Source organism: Zingiber officinale, chromosome 5A (assembly GCF_018446385.1).
Source record: "Zingiber officinale cultivar Zhangliang chromosome 5A, Zo_v1.1, whole genome shotgun sequence".
NCBI classification, from domain to species: domain Eukaryota; kingdom Viridiplantae; phylum Streptophyta; class Magnoliopsida; order Zingiberales; family Zingiberaceae; genus Zingiber; species Zingiber officinale.
This window is the reverse complement of record NC_055994.1, coordinates 137,864,129-137,887,663: the sequence shown is the minus strand read 5'-3', so window position 1 is coordinate 137,887,663 and position 23,535 is coordinate 137,864,129. Positions and strand designations below refer to the sequence as shown.

At 37.6% G+C, this 23,535-nt stretch overlaps 4 protein-coding genes across 5 annotated transcripts; 1 reads left to right on the top strand and 3 right to left on the bottom strand.

Moving 5' to 3' along the window:
• Nucleotides 1-597: 597 nt before the first annotated feature.
• LOC121983297 lies at nucleotides 598-1,615 on the bottom strand. The gene is made up of 2 exons (XM_042536238.1): nucleotides 1,236-1,615; nucleotides 598-1,077 (listed from the first exon to the last, which is right to left on the bottom strand). Exons 1-2 carry the CDS (start codon nucleotides 1,512-1,514, stop codon nucleotides 808-810), a joined length of 549 nt encoding a protein of 182 aa, XP_042392172.1. The 5' UTR covers nucleotides 1,515-1,615; the 3' UTR covers nucleotides 598-807.
• A 1,178-nt stretch (nucleotides 1,616-2,793) lies between these two features.
• On the bottom strand, nucleotides 2,794-6,982 carry LOC121982055 (superoxide dismutase [Cu-Zn]). Of its 2 annotated transcripts, XM_042534917.1 has the most exons (9): nucleotides 6,879-6,960; nucleotides 6,621-6,701; nucleotides 6,379-6,467; nucleotides 6,144-6,245; nucleotides 5,944-6,039; nucleotides 5,756-5,787; nucleotides 5,564-5,639; nucleotides 3,186-3,239; nucleotides 2,794-3,052 (listed from the first exon to the last, which is right to left on the bottom strand). In XM_042534917.1, the coding sequence occupies exons 3-9, from the start codon at nucleotides 6,452-6,454 to the stop codon at nucleotides 3,030-3,032; spliced, it is 459 nt and encodes a 152-aa protein (XP_042390851.1). In that variant the 5' UTR covers nucleotides 6,455-6,467; nucleotides 6,621-6,701; nucleotides 6,879-6,960; the 3' UTR covers nucleotides 2,794-3,029. The 2 variants fall into 2 exon arrangements, with proteins under 2 accessions (XP_042390851.1, XP_042390850.1); XM_042534916.1 differs by lacking the exon at nucleotides 6,621-6,701 and having other exon boundaries at nucleotides 6,879-6,982.
• A 1,284-nt stretch (nucleotides 6,983-8,266) lies between these two features.
• Nucleotides 8,267-22,941, bottom strand: LOC121982053 (phosphoacetylglucosamine mutase-like). The gene is made up of 11 exons (XM_042534913.1): nucleotides 22,285-22,941; nucleotides 21,975-22,057; nucleotides 11,617-11,695; nucleotides 11,267-11,529; nucleotides 10,942-11,061; nucleotides 10,711-10,853; nucleotides 10,403-10,642; nucleotides 9,897-10,306; nucleotides 9,646-9,821; nucleotides 8,781-8,877; nucleotides 8,267-8,679 (listed from the first exon to the last, which is right to left on the bottom strand). Exons 3-11 carry the CDS (start codon nucleotides 11,678-11,680, stop codon nucleotides 8,513-8,515), a joined length of 1,680 nt encoding a protein of 559 aa, XP_042390847.1. The 5' UTR covers nucleotides 11,681-11,695; nucleotides 21,975-22,057; nucleotides 22,285-22,941; the 3' UTR covers nucleotides 8,267-8,512.
• LOC121982054 lies at nucleotides 20,227-21,459 on the top strand. The gene is made up of 4 exons (XM_042534915.1): nucleotides 20,227-20,425; nucleotides 20,528-20,646; nucleotides 20,751-21,105; nucleotides 21,191-21,459. The coding sequence occupies exons 1-4, from the start codon at nucleotides 20,302-20,304 to the stop codon at nucleotides 21,358-21,360; spliced, it is 768 nt and encodes a 255-aa protein (XP_042390849.1). The 5' UTR covers nucleotides 20,227-20,301; the 3' UTR covers nucleotides 21,361-21,459.
• Nucleotides 22,942-23,535: the final 594 nt, after the last annotated feature.

Sequence of the window (23,535 nt, the reverse complement as noted above, 5' to 3'; positions counted from 1 at the left end):
CCTGCCAATTTACTTTCCGCAAAAATTTAATTATGCGATCATGTTTGACATGTTATATCCTTATATGTGTATGGTGCGTATGATGCAATAATTTAGGAATTATTATTGTTTTATTTTCCGTTGCGCATGTTTATGAAACGTGTTTTAACACACACTACATCAGACATGTCCCAATAAGATATCCCAGCTCGGTCGTACTAAATAAAGTTATCTTCCTTCACTCGCCTTTCTCGTTATCAACAAGTTGTCTTTCATCTGATCGGCCATAACGTTCAGTCGACCGAGACGGCAATCCAGAGGATTTACTATTGTCTCTAAACGCCCGTTGTAGGTTTCCGGAGCATGGCCATTCGAACATGCCGCCCGTCTAGCATTGCCCGTCCGCTTGGGCTGGATATGCCATCCGGCCGGCCTTGCTATCCCATTTGGCCGGCTTCACATGATTCATGGATCATATCTCTTTGATTTTGATCTCTATGTTTACTACTCTTCCTTGCTATGGCGCATCCCGTATCATTGAGAAAAAATAACCTTGCCCACGGTGTCCAACCAATTTCCCTATTTACATTCTCATAAATAGTCGCGGGGCCAGCTGTGTACAGCCGCTGGTGGCAGATTCCACCGAAATTTTTCAGGAAATAGGACAGTAAATCAGATACACAGTGCTAACCCAAAAAAAATCGTGATTTTAAACTCTCAAGTCATACGTGAACTTGTATCGTCACATTGTCCATTGCTAATCGTGTATTCTTTTTCAGTAAATTTGCTATTATTATTATTCCTGAAGAAGCCTCATCTGTTTCGGGGTCAATCAGCCATGGAGCCGATCCTCAAAGTGATCAAATGGATGGCCGCATTGGCCGATGAGAACGCCCCATGGAAGCTCTCTCGGAACGAAACTTGGCTCTCCAAGTCTTTCGCCATCTTGAGCAATATCTCGCCCAGCTCCGACCGCCGCTCCATCAGCGATTCCAGGTACGATCTCGCCGCGACCTTGCTGATGTCTACATTGGTCTCTTCGGGGCAGTATTCGTCGTCCAACCACCTGTGCAAAGCGGCTCGGAGCCACTCCGATTCCTGATGAAAGTAGAATGAAAACGAAGAAGTCCCTGAAATTTCGATCAGATGTGGTATCTCGACTGGTTTGCTAGATCAAAGATCGCATCATATTTTTTTTTTCCTACAATTCATCTAATCGAAGGCAAGGACAACGATTTTTCATGACTAGGGCAGACCTGTAGGGCAATCGATGGGGTCAGCCAAGCGACGGGAACCTTGAGTTCCCGGACCGGCGCCTCCTCTTCCTCCTCCTCCGGGGCGTTTTCGGCGGTGGATGCAGCGAGGCACGGCGATCGGTGTTGACGGATGCTGGGTCGGAGCCGTCCGGGTATGTGGAATTGGGGCTTTCGGGAGACGATCGAATTGGGAGGAGGAGAAGAGAGCAGAGAATGATTATTGGAAGACGGTGTGAAGGCGAGGCTTACGGGATGCGACGGGGACGCGAAGCTGGTCATTGTTTAGAGCTCCGACTTGCTCTCGCCCCCGTGTCTCTGTGATAGACAGCGCTCCGAGTTGTACCCGGGGCAGGGGCAGGGGTTAAAAGGAAAAATAAGCTGGGCGCTGTTTTTTCCCCCATTTCTGGTAAGATAATCTGTCTTGAAAAATAAATAAAAAATAATAATTATCGTGTCTCGGGATGCTTGAGAAACTTTTTTCGCTACAAGAATTTTTCTCGTCGGCGAGCGTGCAAAATGAACCTTTGCTGGCGTTTCAAAGGGTTCACTTAGAGCTGTCCAGTTTAAGTTATTTGATAAGTTGAGTCGAGTCTAGTCCAACGTAAAATGAATTTTATTTCTTGAATTGATAAATTGACTGAAAATATTATAATTATACTTAAGAAAAAAATACTAACAAAAATCCATATACAATATTTTTTGTTGATGACTGAATAAATAGAATCCAAATCCTATTGACATAGTAAATAGAAGGGGAAGAAAAGTTATTATACATGCATATTGGTATGTCTGTTCCATAATAAAAAATAAATTTTTTAATTATTTTATTAAAATTGGAATAATATACTATTTCATAATTTATATAATATAGTATATTAAGGGAAAATGATTATACTAAAATGAATGCTTAATTCGAATATAGATCGTCTTTAAATTTAAATTAAAAAATAAATAAAATTGCTATTATCAGTAATCTTTTGAAATAGTTATTTAAGTTTAACTTAATTTATTTATTTGATTTATTTTGTATGAGTTTGAGCTTTAAACTTAAATTTAAATGTTATATCATTATATTAATTGATTAGTCAAATAAAAAAAATCATGTTTAATTTATAAAAGATATATTAAATTCTAATATATTAACTATGTTCAATTTATAAAAACAAATATATATCTTAGATTCTAATTTAAATATACTGTATTTAAAAAAATTATATATCATTTTAAATTTTTTAAATAAAAATAATTAAGTAAATCAATATACATTATAGAATTAGTTTAGTTTACTATTAAAAAATTTAGGACTATTTATAAATTAAATAAACGTAAATAAGTTTTATCAAAACGTAATCGATTCATGTACCACCCTCGGTGCACTGAAAGGGGCGTTCAAGAATAACGATAACTGTATGATATGGCCTCATGTATTTAGCTCGGCCAAATGTGCTCAGATTGCAGATCCCTGTGCCCTAGATCCTAACGTCACACAAGCACAACAAATTTGAGTTTAAACTGCAAAAACTCATTTGTTTAAAACAAAATCAACCAGAAGAGAACGGAACGCAACACCAATTTTAAACTGCATAATAATCCAAAAGGAGAGTACTGAATAAAGAGTTCTACATCATTAAGTTCGCATTCCGCAAGGCAAATGTTTACCCTGTTTATTTAACACTATTCTGACACCAGGAAAGCCAAGTTCTAAGGAAGACTGACAGAGTAGCTGTAAAAGGAAATGATAGCTGCAGCGCAATAAGGGATATTCATTGCCGACAGATTTTGGGAATATGAAACTCAACCTTGAAGCCCAATGATACCTACGAAACAAACAAGAAAACAAGATAATTGTGTTATTAGTCTCAAAGTACGAAAATTTGGACTCCCAAGTTGTAGGAAAAGGAATGGATTGACAAAAGAAGAATATCAGCTGAAATGGAAGAATCTACCCACCGCAGGCAACTCTTCCACCAGCATTTCCAGTGGTCTTGCTCAGCTCATGCCCACCTAAGAACACAAGAAGGCTTGTTAGAGCAGATTTGATCCTATGAGTATTGTGACTAGGAATTAACACGATTTCTAGTTAGATTGCTAATGCAAGAGATGTGACTAGCAAATTATGCAGGCTGGGTCAGATCAATCAAACAAAATCAAAGTACAAATTCCAAGTGTTATTATCCCAAGCATAACAGGCAGTAATGCCAACACAACTATTTACTTCATCAGTGACTAATAAAATCAAGAGAGAACTTCTTCTTCCTTTTTTTTTTAAAATGTTACGTACTTGCTTGGGCTAAATTAGATATCTATTAATGGAAGAAACATCAAGTATGAATTCTTTCTTATATAAACATAGTTACCAAAACAAAAAGTTTAATGAAGATATACTGAAATATCCTATCATCTTATGGGATTATGCAAACAGCATTTGAGCAACGAAGTGGGAGAAAATAGATTGGTATTTTAAAGTAGGAATAGTGGTGTGTATTTTTTATGGTATCTACAGGTTACATGGGGAATCAAACCATAAGTTTAACTTGAATCAGACAAACACAAAACATGGTCTCTAAATAAGCTAAGCAAATTAGGGCAGCATCTAAGCATAAAAAATCAAACAGTGGGGGTCTGAAAACTATCCTACAGTGACAAGATAAATACATCAGTTTGAGTGACAAAAAAAAAATCAAATGGCAAACTAAGAGATATCTAACAGCACAAAATGATTTCCAAAATATCGTTGGTAAGAGTTTCAAAAAAGATGCTTGTTTAGTAAATGATTTGTCAGCAACACTAACTCAAAAAACACAGGATACATGTGATATCATGTACGTCAGTAGCGATTATTAATTGAGCAGGTAAGAAGAGGCTAATGGATTAGGAACATGGAGGACCATTGGGTACAACAGCCTATCTTGGCACATGTTTATCTTGCAAGTGTTTAAATGCAACTTCTATATTCACAAGACATGTTGGCCCCAACTATTTAGGTTGGCTTCATGAATCTTGTTGTTCCACTCTACTTTAGCATGTGCTTCCTGTTAGGTAGGCAAGTTGCAGCAGAGAGAAGTGAGGGTAGGGATGTTAGTATTTAATACAACTATTATACTTCCAATGAGAGACCCATTTAGCTTGATTTTGATGTTCCATCCTTTTTTATGAAGAGGATGAGTTGCGTGTGTGAGTATGGAGGTTTATATGATATTCAGAGTATAATTTTCTTGTTTATATTGATGAAAAGGCTTGTGTTACGGAGCATTTGCATTTATTCATTCTTACTTTGTTTCTACAAAACTTATTTTGCTTTGACCTCTCGTAATGCTCTCGTACCAGTTTGATTAGCATCCTGTACTATTACTTTTATAGATCAGCCATAGGGGGGTGGTAATGGTGTTGAGTAAGATTGTTAGGTGCTAGTACATTTGTTGCTTTAAGACCATTGCCACTAGAGTTAAAAAAGTTTGCGATTTGTGAAATTTTTGCCTGTCTTATTGTTATTCATTGCTTAACTTTCTTTTGATGATTATGAGACTAGTACATAACTTGATGCTTTAGGACCAAAAAAAATGCAATTAAATGGTGTTTTATTTTTTATAATAAATTATTCTTGTTTTGTTTACTACTAGTGTGTAATGCTCTTGTATCCTATGAATCTCAAACATGGATGTCTTACAAGCATTTTCTCTAGGTCGAATAATGGGGAGAGGCTCACCAAGGGCATGATAATTATTTAGGTCTATCTACCTTTTTTTCATTAACCATTATAATCAATTTAACTATTTTATCACTAGAATTTAGTAGTCAGCTTTTTAACATGTTTGTGCCATCTGAACCTATGTGGCCTCGTTTTATCATTACAAAATTGTCTTTAGATATATTTTTTTATATCTAATATTCTAGTAATGTCTCACATCCATCCTAGCATTCTCATTCTTCTTACATTTTATTCTTGTGTGTGTTGTTTCCTAACAATCCAACACTCTAATCCACAAAGTATAGTTCCTCGTAATGCGAGGGGAGTTATGGGCACGGTGACCTTGCTATGCATACCAAAGACATTGGTTTTGTTTGAGCACAAACTTTTATGGTTATCAAAATAGAATTGCATACCATGAAAGATAATTCACAAGGACAGAGAAAATGTTTCAAATAATTAAGATAGAAAAAAAACAGAGAGAGAATTGCTCCACATGTTTGTACCGAAGCACACAGAAGTAGCAGAATAGTTTAATAACACAGTTTTCAAAGTGGAAGTAATCTCAGGCAATGGTGGACAAAGATAATCAGCTAATAGAACAAGAAGTTAGCACAGATTTTAGGAAAGTAAGAATTACCCTTGCCCAGATCATCAGGATCAGCATGGACAACAACAGCTCTCCCAATAATGGAATTCGGTCCTGAGAGGGGAATCTATTTGCATTGATAAATACAATAATCTCAGTATACCATACAATTTGACCAAAATAGTAGCATAATAAAAAAAAATTGCTGTAATACAAAAACTAATCAAGGATGCAGCATGTCACCTGGCTATCAACAACTGAGACGGTAACAATACCTGAAACATGGTAATAAATCAAAACACTAGAATTAAAAATGTTGATCAAGCCATAGTTTGATTTTTTTTTTCTGTTACAAGAAAAAACATTATAGTAAATATGGGTAAAAATAGATAACAAAAGTAACATCATGAGCTGATGATAAAGCAACTTACCATCCTCGCCAGCAGTGGCATTGCCTAGATCACCAGCATGTCGGTTTTCATCTTCAGGAGCACCATGTTCCTTTCCAGCAGGATTAAAATGAGGCCCTGCAGTATACAAGAGCATGAGTACATAATCAGTAATTTAATCCTTTCAATCAGAAACTTGCAACTCAGTAGATCGCCATGAAGGAAAAGGTAAATAATTTTACCAGTTGACATGCATCCATTGGTGGTGTCTCCAAGAGCATGCACATGGAAGCCATGAAGCCCAGGCTTGAGGCCAGTGATGGATCCGGTGACGGTGGTTGGACCTATCACAGAGATTTACATCCCAAAATCAGATCGGATCACAAATTCACAGAAAAATCAAAATGGTTCAAGTTGAAACCCTAGATCTGAAAGGAATTTAGCATTCCACAAGTAATATTTCAAGAGATTTCTCACCATCTCCTTCCTGGACGAAGTAAATTGTGCCCTTAACACCCTCACTGCTACCCAGGACAGCAACAGCCTTCACCATTTCCTTAGGTGTTCTACACAGCAGACATCAAACACACGGTCAAAGACATCATTAAATGTCTCAAAATAAGTAGCATCGCCACTAGATGAGAAGCAATCGATCTCGTCTTCCAGATACAAAAAGAAAAGCAACTCAACAATCGCCAGACTAAACGCTAAACAAATACCATCAAACTGGAGTCGAATTCAGCTCTCGCTCCATCATAGACAGAGAACCCATCACATCTCAGTAGAAAACTCCACTTTTTCTTCACCAAATCAAATCAAAGCAGCCGCATAAGTTAAAATCGACAAAAAAAAAAAAAAAGCGATAAAACCTAAGGATCGAAAACAAAACAACAATACGATGGAAGACAAATTTCAGATCGGAAAGTATACCTTTGATAAATGGATTAAACTATAGGGGAAAAAGAAATGAGATTTACCTCAGGCGACCCCTGTTTTTTCCGAAAGATAGGAAATGGGAGCGAGAAAGAAGGTTCCCGAAGCAGTGTGTGAATCAGCGAGAGGAAACTAATCGCCATTAAATAGGGAAAAAACCAACAAAGTCTAACTCGACCGCTGATCACAGAGGAGATAGGCTAACCGTCGGTAAGACTAAGGATTAGAGTAATTCTCAATATGATGATTACCTTTTCTTCCCAATCCCATAACCTAAAACAAAATATCTAAAATAACGTATATTCTCCGGAACAAATTTCATCCACTCTTAACCATTTGACGTTTGATTGATTATAAATTAAAATTATAATTTACCTTCCTTCACTAATGGATATATGAGATAAATATAATTACATTTTACTATAAAAATTTATCACATCATATTTCAAAATTTATATTAATTATAATATATCGGAAAAAGGGTGAATACACCGACGGTCATCGTATTGCGAGATCGCGTTACTAATCAGGAATAGCGGTGTGGACAGAATCTTCCTCGGGTGTAATTTTTTTTAAACATCCATTATTAAATTCTGGCACCTAAGAAATTTCTGAATGAGACAACTACACCATTTTGGTCATAAGTTTTTTTTTATCTTTTATTCATTTTCGTTGTCGACAAAAGTGGAGTGGATCAAATGCTGCATTCAATCGTTGAATAATTATGACCAATATAAATATTATCTTTGGAGCCAATAATTATAATTTGAGTTATGATATGTACAAAATATTTTAGTAAAGTGGGTTCTGTGCATCGTATTTTATGAAAATATTATTATATGTCACAATATATTTAAATACTTTCACCGTCTTATGAGAACGTCTATAATGAGATTACATATATGATAAAATTATTATGGCAAAAATTAAAAAAGAGCTTCATGGATATTTCAAATTAAAAATATCGAAAAAAAGTTTATTCTATTTTTTATTCTTAAAATATTTTATTTTTATATAATTTTATCCAAATAACATATTAAATAATTTTAATTAAAATAAGTCAAACATTTTAAAAAATATATTAAAAACTAAAAAGAAGGATTTTGAAGTGTCTTTGTATTAATAATTTATTTAAAAATTTAATTTGAATAATTCAAAACATTATTTTTTTTATTCTTTTGAAATTTTTTTAATCCTTTTGCTAATCCAGTCCTACAAATATTTCTCATCCACCAAGAATAAATCAGAAAAGAAAACACTTATCGTATTCTTAAGTCAATGATTATTAATTCACCGAAATTGGCCATCCCGTTGCATCATTGTCTTGGGCAAACAAATAAATTCTTCTTATTCTTAATTCAGGAAAATCAATACTCGAACATTATCAACCTCAATCAAAACATAACCAACAAAGCTTTGTCTGAGAAATGGCTCGATACAACAGACGGATTAACCATCCGACATTCCTTTGTCTTCTCAAATTAAATAACGAAGTGTTTAACTTCAGATATGTAATTGCAAACAAGAAAGTAGGCCAAGTAGCAAAGGATTAGTAACTAGAAGAACCTTATTTTTTCAGGGAAAAAATAGGCAATTAACAAATATGAACTCTAAATTACCACTTCTCAGTCTGATGATAAGACTAGTTTGAGTATAAAAAAGGCTTCTGATTCGCTGTTCAAGCCTTCTGGTGGGAGCCGGCAAACCCAAGGAAACGATCAACAAGTTGAACTGCAGATTGGGCAAGACTATCAGCTGCTTCTTGTGTGGATGCCTCAGCATATACACGAACTACGTCCTCTGTACCAGAAGGCCGAACGAAACATCGTCCACAGGGGTACTTAGCTATCAATATCAATAAAAACAGAAAGTAAGAGGAACGAATAGATATGAGCTCAATTGGCACGTTGGTGACTGCAGGAACATTCATCGTTGCAATTTCTAACCTGTTTCCTCATCTATTAACTCTTGTAGGCCTGGTGGCTTGACAACCTTTGTTTCCGCATTTGCAGTAACTACAGCATTTCGGTCAGCAACTTTGGCCTAAAATGTACAAAATATTGAGTGCTAACAGAAATAAAAGGTTGTTCTACTGGCATAGTTGACAAAATAAAAACTCTGCAGTAGCTGATTTGCAAGAAGAAACCTAATGGCAAACTAAATGAAGTATTGAAAAACATTGGAATAATTTAGAAAAGGCATTCATGATATGACTTTCTGTATGAAATTTAAGCACTAACATAATAGATCAAACTGAGTATTCAAGAACATTAGGCAGTTCAAGAGATGACTTTTGTATGAAATTTGTCTAGTGGTTCAAATGAAACTTCAACTAAAGATCCTGGTGCCAGCTTTGTGATTCTAGAATCATTAATACATTTAATTAGAAATGGTATCTACTTTCACAAAATCTTCTAGAGACCTAATCAAAGAGCTAGATGCATTCCCATTTAGCTTATGTTCAGTCTGAGAAATTTTTTACCCTTGTTCAAATATGCTAGCTTGCTTTGATTGCGGCAGGGAGAAAAGGTTTTGCAATGCCAAAGAATTGGCATTTTCTATAATGCAAACTTCATATTCAGTTTTGTGACAATGTCCATTGTCTGTTTGTTTGCAAAAATGAATATTAAACCCAAGTTGGATTTTAGGGAATGAGGATTTCAACTGCTAGTATACTTAAATTGAGAATGTCTTCATAGCACGCATAAATATTTGCTCGTACACTTTATCTAATGGAAAACTGTGTCTCGTTAATTGAAAAGTATGTCATCCATCTGTGTGCAAGTCTGCAAGAGGATGCATGCTTCATACCTTCAGCTGTCTACTAGGCAGATCTTGATAAAGCTCATTCCATGCTTTGATTGACCATCCCTTGTATTGTAACACAGCTTCTACCAAGAGCAATCCACTAAGAGCATCACCTACTGCTTGATTGATCAACCGACTGACCTCCAACAATCTTAAACCAGACTTGTGGCTTTCAGAACCTGCTAAGCAGGCAACAACAGTTACAAGAGCTCACAGAAATGGTTATGCAGAAAGTAATTACTTTGTCAATGGACCTGAAGCAGTAGAAGAAAGTTCATCACTCCTAGCCTGCAAATGGGAGAGAAACTTTTCTGAGAAGAGTATTGTTCCATGCCCATTTGCCTCAAAATAGATTCCAACGTCAAATGTTGCAGCTTCCTTGTGTAGATATTTTACACCAGTAGGAGCAAGCACCACCTCTAGACCTAACTTCTTAAGATAAGCGGTTGAGGCACCATTTGCATATGCTGTCTGAACAACACCAAGACTTACTGCTTCTTTATTATCAAAACCTTGTTCATTGCAGAGGAAATCTAGTTGTTCCTTAATAAACAAAGCAAATAGGGTTAATATCTTATCTCCGTCAACGAGATCCACATTGTTGCTGCTTGCTGATGGTATAAAGTACACAAGACGATCACCATCCCCATCCAGACTAGCACACCTGAAAAGCTACATCTGTCTAAGCAGTTGCCAATGAATTGAATAAAAAAAGAGCAAGGAGATAAATAGACATGAAAACATTAGCTAGCAACATTACTTCATTCCTACATCATCAAGACCAAAGCTAGATGGAATAGCTTTCTCCTTCTGCACGTAATCAGCACCACAACCTTCATTAAGCAACCCTTCTCCTTCCTTACCTGTATTTCTGACACAAATATCCAGCCCACTCAAAATTTTCTTCAGCTGTTGAAGCTTTTCTCCACCGACACCATTTGCTCCATCTACCACCAGTTTAGATTCCATAGTATTATCAGGAGCCAGGTCCACTAGGCACCTACATCCCAATATTTAAATTATTAATTAGTTATACTAAAAGTTTGACATAAGGTGCTCCCAACTAACCTAAAAGATTTGGCTAATTGCTCCATGTAATCTGACTCTGATGACCTCGTGCCCTTATTTATGTTTCTAACCATCCAATGAAGTTGTGGCGTTGTCAAGATACCCATGTCAATCGCAAAAGCACCAACTACAGAATTGATCCCCTTCACCAACACAAGTGCTAATTACATTATCGAACATATTAGCACTGTATAAATTGATGGTATCTGTAGTTAAATTAACAGCAGGTACCTGTTTTGCAGCTTCCAGGAGAGCATCTCCACTTGGTCTTGTATCTCTTCCTAACAATATGTTGGCCGATTGTCCTCCACCAAATGGTATGTTCTCCTCCTTAACAAACTGGATAACCAGCTGAATACAAGAGGCATTGCTTAAAGGAAGCATCAAAAATACAAAATACAAAATAAAAAATGATACTTTGCAAGATGGCAAGCAGCAATGTAGAAGAAAAGAGAACACAAAACTTGTTAATTTAAAGACAAATTAGCATAAATGCAAAATTTTGCATGTCAGAGGTATATGCTCGCACCAGGGTGCAATGGAATAAAGCACTAACTTGGAGTAAATGCTCAGGGTCTGGGGCATTGACAAGGGCATCAGCGAATGGCTCCCACTGTTGTATCATCATCCCACCATCAGGATCAGCAATCTTCACACCATTGTCTGAGATGGGATTGTGGGAAGCGGTAAGCATCAGGCCAACTGTGGATCCAGTCTTGAGTGACCTCAATGCTGCCAAAATGCCAGCTCGAAAGACAGTCGAAGCCAATATCGACCCCTCTGAACGAAATCCAGCAGTTCCATATGTGAATCGCACGCCTAAGAGTCACAAACAAGATCAATGTGAGCTAAAGAGAATAAACAAATATTGTAAAAAGATTAGTTAGTGACAGATGAAATACAAACCATGAGGAAGCGGATACTGACGGACATAATCGAGAAGAATAGGGTGTTGCTTCTCATGTGTCATTTTTATGTAGCAAATCTGCACAATAGACTCAAAGAGGCTATTATTTATTTGGTAATAGAGAAAATCATCTGCGACTCAATCCAAAACCACCAAATGCAGTCACCCTTTAGCCCTACTACCACTAGGGGAACCAGCATTTTCCCTTAAGTAGGATGCCAAATAAATATGAAATAATTTTTTTAACAATTCAAAAATCAGCACAACATAAAATAGTTCAATAATTATTACTTCTTTTAAAAAAAGAAAAAAAAATTTATCAAAGCAAATAACAAGGATCCTCTGTGAGTATTTATATTTTAAAAAATGTGTCATTATTGTTTTGTTCCATCAAATTACCTTTCCATGTTCAACTAGCTATATTTCAAAATAAGCATAGCAATCTCTGCTCATTATACAATTCTAACTCATTTTCATTCATCCTCATTCAAAAAGTCCTGATCAAGAGGTAAAAAGTGCAAATCCAACCCAATGTTAATCCCAAGTACAAGTGATCTCCACTCTAGAACTCCAGGGTAAGAAAAAAACTAGTGCTCTAATAAAAAAAGCATTCAGAGCATTTGTATGCATAATACACTCTTTGGGAATAAGATTGACAATATTAATCTCTTATCACCGTTGTAAACTTTCTTCTCAAGATAAAGCCATCAAAGCATATTTGTCATCTTAAGAAATATGAAGCGATTTATCAGAGTTACACCTAATACCTAATTTGATCTCACTAAACAACGAGTGGCGGCGGCATGAGGGAAATTTTATGGGGTTTTATTTGAGTGATGAAGAGAATTAGGGTTTGAGAGAATAAGAGGTAGCGTAGCGTTGACGGGGAAGAAGGCACGGGAAAGAGAAAAATGCGATGGGTCTTAAAGCTCCATGCTGCAAGTTACCAAACCACTTAATAAAGTTTCTGAAATATCCAAAGGACCCTAGTTTCAAAATTATCACATATCCCATCTCTATTTTGCCCCTCCGCTCATTTTCATATCAATCGATTCGGACATATTTTTTTAAAAAACTGATTAAAAAAATTCTATGATTAAAAATCTATTATTCTAAATATAATGTGCTAAATTGATGTTTGAGGACATGTATATAATTAGTAAAACTAGACGAAAATATAAGACTTGGTTCTATGTCATTCCAAGGTATTTAGATCTATCAACCGATTTTGACCAAAACCGACTAATATACCTCGAGAGCTCGGAATGATATAGAATCAAATCTTATATATTCGTATAGATTTCATGATTATATCTATGCACTCAAATATTAATTTGAAATAATATATTGAAAACAATGAATTTTTTATCATAGACGATTTTTTAATAATTTAAAAAATAATTATGTCTAAATCGATTATTATACAATAATAAAATGGATATTGAATACATGATTTTATAATTTTGAAATTAAAATAGATGATTTAGAAATTTTAGAAACTTTCCTACGCAGTTGCAAAAAGCTATGTTTTAAAACCTACAACTCTACCTGTTTCTTTAAAAAAAATTATTTATTTATTTATTTTAAATACAACGGCAACCATGGAATAGTTGGAGAGGATATTCTCCAAATATCCTCATCTCAGATATCCTCATCTCAAATATCCCCTTTCCTTTTTTTTGTTTTAAACAAAATAAAAAAAAATACCGAAAGATGATGTCGACGTGGGGATATTTGGAATATTTGAGATATTTGATAGGTGAGACTTATAAATATTTGATCGGTGAAATATTTGATCATGAGATTTGAGATATTTAAAAAGTGAGATATTTGAATGATGATGTGTACGTCGAAATCATAAATATTTGAGAGAAATACCAGAAAAGCTACCTCTCACCCACCCCGTCCAGTCGGTAGCCGCCACCGCCGTCGCGATAGGGAGGGAACTGTAGCGCAAGTAGACTATGGACACAAGTCCCAAGTCGCACTATCAGCCAACAAGGCTGATGCCCACATTCGGAAGGAGGAGACCTAATTTCAAATTGAGTTACCTTCTTCCTTGGTTGTCAAATGTTTCTAGATAGATTAATTTTGCATAACTTAGTAAAAGTCACATGTTTTTACCATATATAACCCGTGGGCAAACAAGATGTAGCTATCTAACTAGTTACGGGTTGCAGGAGATCACTCTACCACAGATACCCCATGAGCAGCCCAAGGTGTAACAACAATACAGCAAGTATGTCACAATCATTGACGACTCTGTCATCCGCTAGTGGGAGACATAGTCGACAGGATATATCGGTCACTACCAACTCTTTCGACATCATAAGAGAGACATGGTTGACATTGTGGCAAAAGGCGAATACACTCGCCCCCAACGTCCCCGCCAACCCGTCCCAGGACCAACACGGAGGAGATAAATCACGAGCGGCTACTAGCCTTTGGAATAGTGACTAGCACATAAGGGAGGTATTTACCTCGACTTTGCCGAGATTCGAACCCCAGACCTCATTGTGGCAAGAGACATGGTTGACATGATATACTAAGGGTGTGTTTAGTTCAAGTTATTATGCATAACATTGGTTATGTGATTACTCAGTAATCACATAACCAAAGCTATGGGAAATAAAACATAACCTAATATTGTTTGGTTCTACCTAGATAATGTAACAACCTAATTTAACATTTGACTGACTTAACCTTCTTCCTTTGGGGAATTCCCCCATTCCCATCCCTCTCCCCAATTTATTAGTAAACACAAAAAAATTACTAAAATTGAACTTCGAAGGTTAAAAAATCACAAAAAAGTTAATTTTAAAAAAAAAAGAAGGAGAAGATAGAGAGAAGAGTGAAGTGAGATCGTCGCTCAGTCGCTTCCTCTCCATGGGCACGGCCCTCGTAGTCGTCATCCCTGCTATACTCATCACCTAGATCACTATCCTCATCTTGCTTGCCTTCACCAGGAAGCCCTGTCGGGCCCTTATACACAAGTCACAATCACTTAATCAAAATTATCCTATGTTCTTTTACCTGCTGTGTTGTTGGCAAAATCTTTGTTCCTATCCTCCAAGTGTAACCGTAGGAGTCTTGGAATGAATCTCACGGATCTTGTGGTTCCGATGGTACTACGTGCATTTACTGAGATTAACTTTGCACCCATCAATGCTACCTCTTCGATGGACCAAATGAAGATGTTGTCACAGGCACCAGGAAGCCAACTCAAAAACAGCAAAACGGGGGATTTTGGATCCCCTTTCTCAACCAAAAAGGGATTTTGAATCCCCCCAAACCACTAGTGAAGTGGCACAAAGATTCGGGCAAAAAACGAGGATAAAAAAAAACAAGGATTAAAACAAAGACGAGACCAACCAAAACGATGGCAGGCTATAGCAAGCAGGCCTCTCCACCGACCCTGCTCACATTAGCCAACACCTTCTCACAGGAAGATTGGCAACAAACACAGGCTTGAGGGGCAATTATTGGAAGAGGGAGGGCAACGCTAAAGGTAGCCAACCATTGTTAAGATATGCAACGCCACCAGCTTCTTCGCCCTCCTCCACAACAGCAGTAGAGGCTCCTCCGTGGCGAGGGAGAGCGTGGCAGAGATCTAGGCACACAAGTCCTACTTATCGATCACACCCTGGCAGGGGGCGTCGTAGGCAGCAACAGGGAATGCGCCGGAGAGGAGGTTATTGTAGAGGAAGACCGAATGAAGGGAGGATAATTTTGGGAAAAAAATTCTGTTAACCTTAGAATCAGCAAAAACCACCTATTTTAGAGATAATCATTTTCCTAGTTTTGATGTCGTTTGTTGATGTGGCGAGAGTGATTGATTACTTAAGAATCATTTATTACCTAAGCCAAACAACATTAAACAATGAAACCTTGGTTCGATAACCAAAGTTGTCAACTATTACCCCCAACCAAACACACCCTAACATTCACTAATGACTCCCACTAGGAGGCATGGTCAATAGGATATAATGAGTCAACTCTCTCAACATCATAGGGGAGACATGGTCGTCATGATATACTAACAGTGGCAACTCCTAATAATAGGAGACATGATCGACAGGATATACTGAGTCAACTCTCTCAACATCATAGGAGAGACATGGTCGTCATGATATACTAGCAGTTGGTCGTCATAATATACTAAGGTGGTATTTGATTTAGAGGTTTGAGAATGAGGGAATGGATTTATTCCAAATCTTATGTTTGGTTGATGGGAATGAAATTAAAATTTTGAAATGAAACCCAAAAACTTGGGTATTAATGAAACTCACCTCCTCCCTTGGGTTTTGATGGAATGGGAATGAGAATTATGTTTTGGATGAAAATACCCTTAATATATTTGTTCAATTTTTCTTTCATATCACTTTCTCTCTCCTTGTTCTTTCTCATTATACTTTTTCTCTCCTTATTCTATCATCACATTCTCTCTCATCATACTTTCTCCTCAATCTTTCCCATCATACACTCTCTCCTCATTTTATCTCATTACACTTTCTTGCTCTTCATTCTCTCCCATCACACTTCTAATCATGCTTACTCTCCCATCACACTCTCTTTCCTCATTTTTTTCTTATCACACTTTCTCTCTCATCACACTTTCTCTCTCTTCAATCTCTCCCATCACACACTCTCTCCTCATTTTCTCTAAACACACTTACTCGCTCATCACACTTTCTCTCTTACCACACTTTCTATCTCATCACACTTTTCTCTCTTATCACATTTTCTCTCTTCTCATCCTCTCTCACCATGCTCTCTCCCATCACACTCTCTTTCCTCAATTTTCTCATCACACTTTCCCTCTCTTCATTCTTTCCCATCACATTTTCTCTCCCATCACATTTTCTCTCTCATCACACTTTCTCTCTCATCACACTTTCTCTCTCATTACACTTTCTCTCACATTCAACTTTCTCTCATATCTAATTTTTTTCTCTTATTTTCCTCTAAGTGTAAAAAAGAAAATTTTAATTTATACCGATATAAAATATTCAACTAACCAAACATTGTTTTTAAGAGTGATATTCATGCTCATACCCATTCTCATTCCACAATACTATGATTCTCATTCCGATTCTTAAGAAAGAACCAAACGTCACCTAAAAGTCACTAACGACTCTCACTAATAGGAGACATGGTTGTCAACTCTCTCAACATTATAGGGAGACATGGTCATCATGATGTACTAACAGTCACTGATGACTCACTAGTAGGAGACATGCCAACTCTCTGAACATCATAGGGGAGGCATGGTCATCAAGGAAACAGTGCAATGCAACCAATATAGTAAATGACTTGAACTCTATGCAACGGTGTCCAATCACAACTAGCGTGATAAAGTATCAACAACACTCGCCACACAGTGTGTACTACTAACAAAATATATATGGCCATAATGTGAATGTATCTACACCAGTGTATTCAATAGCGGCGAATAGCGCGCTACATAGCGCGCTATCGCGCGCTAGCGCACATAGCGTGCGCTATCATGCCCTAGCGCCCCATAGCGGGCGCTAAAATTACAAATTACTTACCAATAGCTAGGGCAAAGGTGAGTCAAATCGACCTGTGAGTGGTGGCGAGGGACAGCGATTGGAGATTTGGAGGTAAGCTTTTCTCCTTTCTTTCGTTTTCTTCGTTTAGGTTTTCCTTCTCGTTTTTTTTTTCTCGAAGGGGCAAAAACGATTTCGCGATTTCCAGAAGTTGGGCATTTGGATCGATCCAGCGATCGATCCAGGGTCGAACAGAAAGGATCTGGATCGATCCAGCGACCGATCCAGATCCTTTCTGTTCGAACAGTGGATCGGTCGCTGGATCGATCCAGACCCTGGATCGGTCGCTGGATCGATCCAGATCCTTCCAGGGTCGAACAGAAAGGATCTGGATCGGTCGCTGGATCGATCCAGACCCTAGATCGATCGCTGGATCGATCCAGATCCTTTCTGTTCGACCCTGGATCGATCGCTGGATCGATCCAATTCCTTGGATCGATGCAATGATCGATCCAGATGCCCTGGATTGATTTTTTTTTTTTTTTTGCTGATTTGTTTCTAATTAATTAATTATTTATTCTGATTTTTTTCTTTTGTTTTTCTAGGATTTTGATTGTCTAGTTAGAATTTGCAATGTCTACGAATTTATCAAAAAAAGATAAAAAAGATATTGGTTGGAAGTGTTGGAGCAAATCCCAATGGTCCGCGGGATCATGTGTTTTGGTGTTTGGGCAAAGGGTTTAAGTTAGGTTTACCCTTGTTATTTGATATGTGTACTTGAGTTGTGCAGGACTGCAAGTGACACATGTGACTCAGGTTGACAGCTTCGGGTCCGGTGAAGGATGGAGCATCCGAGGGACCATGGACAAGGCAGCAAGGACAATGGCCGAGGGAAGCGACTTCGAGGCATACGCGAAGGATGGCATTGGAGACAAGCCGCGGGCTTGGATGCATCCGAGGGACGAGAGCCAAAGGAAGTAGGCTTGAAGGCAAGAGGTCAAGGCTGCAAAGAAGAGTCAAATGAGTCGTGAGGGTACGAGTGCATGAGAGATTGTACTCGGAGTAAAATCCTAGTTTTAGGGTTTTACTGTAGCGTTACTGCGACTGGTGTATGGACCAGTCGACTGATGCACTGTAGCAGATAGCCGTTGGGCTGGCATCAGTCGACTGGTGCAAGGACCAGTCGACTGGTAACGGGCAAATCAGGTTCTGATTTGTTCCAAGCTCTATAAGAAGGAGCTTGGTATGGCCGGCCAAGGCGACGAAATTAGACTTGGTTAAAGCCTAATTAGTAGTCATCTAGTGCTCTAGCAATCCAAGTGTTCTTGATCGAGTTGTGGCGAGGTTTCTCCACCGACAAGGAGGATTGTGCTAGTCGGAGTTTCCGGGGACTAATCCACCGACGGATTGAGGGATCGTCCACCTTACGGACAGCCGTGGAGTAGGAGCATCATCTCCGAACCACGTTACATCGAACGTGTTAGCGGTTTGGTTTGCATTTCCTTTATTTATCTTGTATTTAGTTTAGCTTGTTTGTATTAGTTTGTATTCCGCTGCGCAAGCTAACAATAGTGTAGGAAGCTAACGATTTGGGGGTGCCGTCTATCCAACCCCCCTTCAAGCCGGCCACCGATCCTCCAACAGGAAGTATTGTTATCAAAATGAAGGGGAAAAAGCTGTTCGGTGCAAATTTTGTCATCATATATCGAATGGAGGGATTACTCGCTTGAAGGAACATTTAGCTCAAACTCATAAAGGGGTTGCACCTTGTGTCAGTGTTCCGGATGATATTAAGAAAGAAATTAGAGAATCACTTGACAAAATTAGAGCATCTAAAAGTAAACAAACTGAATTGTTACGAGAGATCGGTGAAGGTCCCCAAAGTATGAGTACGCAATCATCAAAAGTTGGAAGTGTAGGGGGAAATTCAATTGGATGTTCTGGTAGTGGTGAATCAAAAGGTAAAGGTACTCTTCATGGGTTTGTTAGTTCCGAACCTCGACAAACAACCCTAAATTCGACATACAAAAAAGATTTGTTGGTTGATGTGAAGCGTAGAATTGGTCGTTTTATTTACTCTGCCGCACTTCCGTTTAATGTTGTGAATGATCCTTATTGGCTGCCTATGGTTGAGGGTATTGCGGAATATGGAAGAGGGTTGAAGCCTCCTTCAATGCATGAGTTAAGAACTTGGATACTTAAAGTCGAGGTTGATGGCATCAACCTAATATATGAGGAGCATAAAAAGGCATGGAAAAAATATGGATGCACTATTATGTCCGATGGTTGGACGGATGGAAAGAATAGAAGTTTGATCAATTTTTTAGTAAATAGTCCCGCCGACACTTTCTTTTTGAAATCTATTGATGCATCAGATTCTATTAAAAATGGGGAATTGATCTTTAAATATCTTAATGATGTTGTTGATGAGGTGGGAGAGGAAAATGTAATTCAAATTGTCACGGATAATGCTTCGAATTGCATTAAGGCGGGGAAAAAAATTATGGAGACTAGACATAGAATTTGGTGGACACCTTGTGCGGCGCATTGCATTGCATTGATCTAATGTTGGAGGATATTGCAAAGTTGAAGATTTTTTCTGACACAATTGAGCATTCTAAGATGGTTGTGAAATTCCTTTATGGTCATGGGACTATACTTTCTTTGATGAGAAAGTATACAAACGGTAAAGAAATTCTCCGTCCCGCTGTTACTCGCTTTGCTACTTCATTTCTCACTCTTCAGAGTATGTATAAAGTTAAAAGGCCACTTGAACAAATGTTTGCTTCCGAAGATTGGGTTAGTTCACCACTATCTCAAACAACTCAGGGGAAGGTCGTGAAGAGAATTGTTATTAATGATCCCAACTTTTGGCCACATGTTGCATTTTGTGTTAAGAGTGTTGTTCCTCTTGTAAGTGTGTTAAGGGAAGTTGATTCGGAGGAGAGATCGGCATGGATATATTTATGAACTTATGGATAAGGCAAAAGAGACAATAAAATTTAATTGTGGGGGTTGACGAAAATACAAACCTATTTGGAAAAAATTGATTCACGATGGACTCCACAACTTCATCATCCTCTACACGCTACCGGGTATTATTTGAACCCGCAATTGCGTTATAAAGAAAGATTTTCTGATTGCGATGAAGTTAGAGATGGATTGTATACTTACATGGATAGGATGTTGTCTTCTGATGATCGTCTTAAAGCGGACATCCAATTGGACTTGTATAACAAAGCTGAAGGAGAATTTGAAACTCCAATAGCAAAACGAACAAGAATGTTGCGAACTTCAGGTAAAATTTTCTTCTTGTAACTGTTCTTGTAAAATTATACTAGCATTCGTATTTTAAAATTATATACATTCTTGTAATCTTTTTTATGTTATTACTTATTAGTCTCGTGGTGGAAACGTTTTGGAAGTAAGACACCTGAGCTTACTACATTTGCAATTCGAGTGCTTGGTCTCACTTGTAGTGCTTCGGGATGTGAAAGAAATTGGAGCACTTTTGAATCGGTGAGTATTCTAAGTTTCTAACTCTACTTGAATTTTAATTGTTTTATAATTTTCATATCATTGTTTATTTTTATATATATATGTTTTCTTTTTTGTAATATTAGATTCATACAAAAAAGAGAAATAGGCTTGAACATGCAAAGTTGAATGCGTTGGTGTTTGTGAAATATAACTTCAAGCTTAGGGAGAGAAGTATTAGGAGGAGAGACAAGATTGATCCCATTGTAGTTGATGAAATTAATTCAGATGATGAATGGATAACTGAGAAAGAAGGTCCAGTTCTCCCCGTAACTACTAAATGGCTTGAAGATGATGAATTATTTGAAAGTGATCCTATTGTGAGTGTGCCATCTGCTACCTTTGAAAGTCTTTTCGACTCAGATAAGCGAGTCGAAGATGTTGAGGATATAGTTGAAGTTGCTCCTACGAATTCAAAAAAAAGAGTTGCTGAAAATTCAAGTAAGCACTAAGTATATGCAGATTATTTATTTATATCTACTTCACCTATAATTGATTCTTAAATGTTGTATCTCTTATATAATAGGTGGAAGCAAAGACAAACAAGCAAGGTTGAGTCTTGTTGATGTGGAAGATAATCATCTTGATGCTGAAAATTATGGAGTAATTCCAACTTTTGATAGTGGAAATTTTCCAACCATAGACACTATTGATGATGATAGTGATATAGAGTTGGATGATACTGATTATTTTTAAGTTATGTTGTTTTAATTATAAGACTTTTTAAATTGTTGGTATGGGATATTTTGACATGTAATGAATTATTATGATTAATTTTAGGTTATGTTATTTTTATTTTACTTATATAAGTATATTTTATTTTTTAAAATTTAAACATTGACGTGCACGAAAAGCTTGCGCTATATGCTACGCTATTTACGCTACGCAATGACAAGACAAAAACGCTATGAACCAACGCTACGCGATTTAAAACACTGATCTACACACCATACACGTGTGTATATCTATAAGATGTGAATAGCTAAAATAACAATCTTCCTACTGTACACATCGCACACGTGTGTACAACTACAAAATATGAATCACAAAACATAAGCATCTTTCTATTGTACACACCATACACGTGTACAACTACAAGATATGAATAGCTACATGTCAATCATACTACTATACACACCACACACGTATACAACTACAAGGTATGAAAACAAAATGAGACTGCATGGATACGAATTGATCAACTCAAAGATCAAGCAAACAAGTATCAAACTTATAAAGTAAAGCAAATAAAGTCAAAGTAAATATAGCTACCAACCAAAGTAATAAATCATGCATCAAGATCAACATACTTATGAGAGCAAGGAAAAAAAATGCCCGCCTCAAATGTAGATCGTGTTGAATGTCCTCTGAGCTTCTATTTCGAATCAGAAACCTGGAATAAGTAACACAATCAACACCTAGATGTAACGTAGATTGGATAATGCAAACCAAACCTTAATTAATCCAACCTAATTATTTCACAATTTCCTTCACCCTACTGCATTAAATAATAATTCTAATTAATCCAAGATTTACCCAAATCAGCACATCCCATTCGAATTCCAATTTCTAATCGGAAGTAAGATAGGTCAACAAAGCTCAGGTCAAGAAATTCGTTACCGTTCGGACACTTCTTCTCCAGCAATGATTCACAGCGGGACAAGCGGCGGTTCAGCTCCAAAGGTCTGATCGTCCACTAGTCCACTAATCGCCACCTTCTGTCATGAAGGAAAGACAAGCAGCCGCAGAGGTGGGGCTGGCGGATGGTCAGCAGTGAGTTGGGCTGCCGGTAGAAGAACCAGTGGGCCCGAACCGGCTGTGGTGGCCACAGATAGCCGGCCGCGTCTGACTGCAGGGGATGCGGAGGCCGGAGTAGAGGAAAGGCAGCGATGGATTGAGGTTAGGGCTCACGGCGCGCGTGTGTCGGGCACGCAAAAAGGAAGAGGAAGGCTGCTGGCCGGAGCAATGGGGAGGCGTCGGCACGGCGGAGGCGTTGTTGGAATGGATCCCGGTGATGGGGCGCGATCGAGGCAGGTGGAAGCGGCGGCAGGGAATCGGAGCGCCGCCGGTGGGGGCGCGGCGACGGCCGCAGGGGGCGTCGCGCGTGCGTGAAGAGGAAGGCGGCGAGGAGATGGCGGTGGATCGGTGGAGAAAGAGGGCGACGAGAGGGGTCGGGGTCGGCGTCGGCGATGGGAGACGGCGGTGCAAACGCGAGGGAGAAGGAAATAGGGAGAGAAATGGGGGCTCGGGCGAAATACTGATGAAAGGAGAAGCAGAATTTAGGGGTGTTTGGTTAAATGATGGGAATAGGAATTGAAATGAAACCATTAAATTATATGGGTTCGATTGATTCCATAAATCTAATAATTATTCTCAAAATATCATTCTCAAATTCACAATCCAAACATTATGTTTTACTATCATTTCATTCCCTCATTCCTAAAATCATCAACCAAACACCCCTTAAATTTTGATATTTATAAATCAATCAACTTCCGTACTTCTATTTAAATAATATTTCAAACAAGATTCATCCGACTCAATAAATTTTATCTCCTTAAATTTAAATCCTATTTTTTTTTAATTTATCAAAAAAATTCTATTAGATAATTTTTTTAATTAATATTTATTATATTATTATTATTTATTTGTCATAGCTTATAGAGAAAAAACTGATTTAGAGTAATTTTGCAAGTGATTTCTTGTTTCAATTTTTTATTTATTTATTATCATTCCTACTTTTATCTGCTTTTAGTGAAGCCATCACTTAGCTTTTTTTTTTATGTCAGGAGAAATACATAAATATGTTTAAAGACTAGAATAAGGAAAAACAAAAACAAACAACCTACCCACAAACTAAGGCTTCTAATT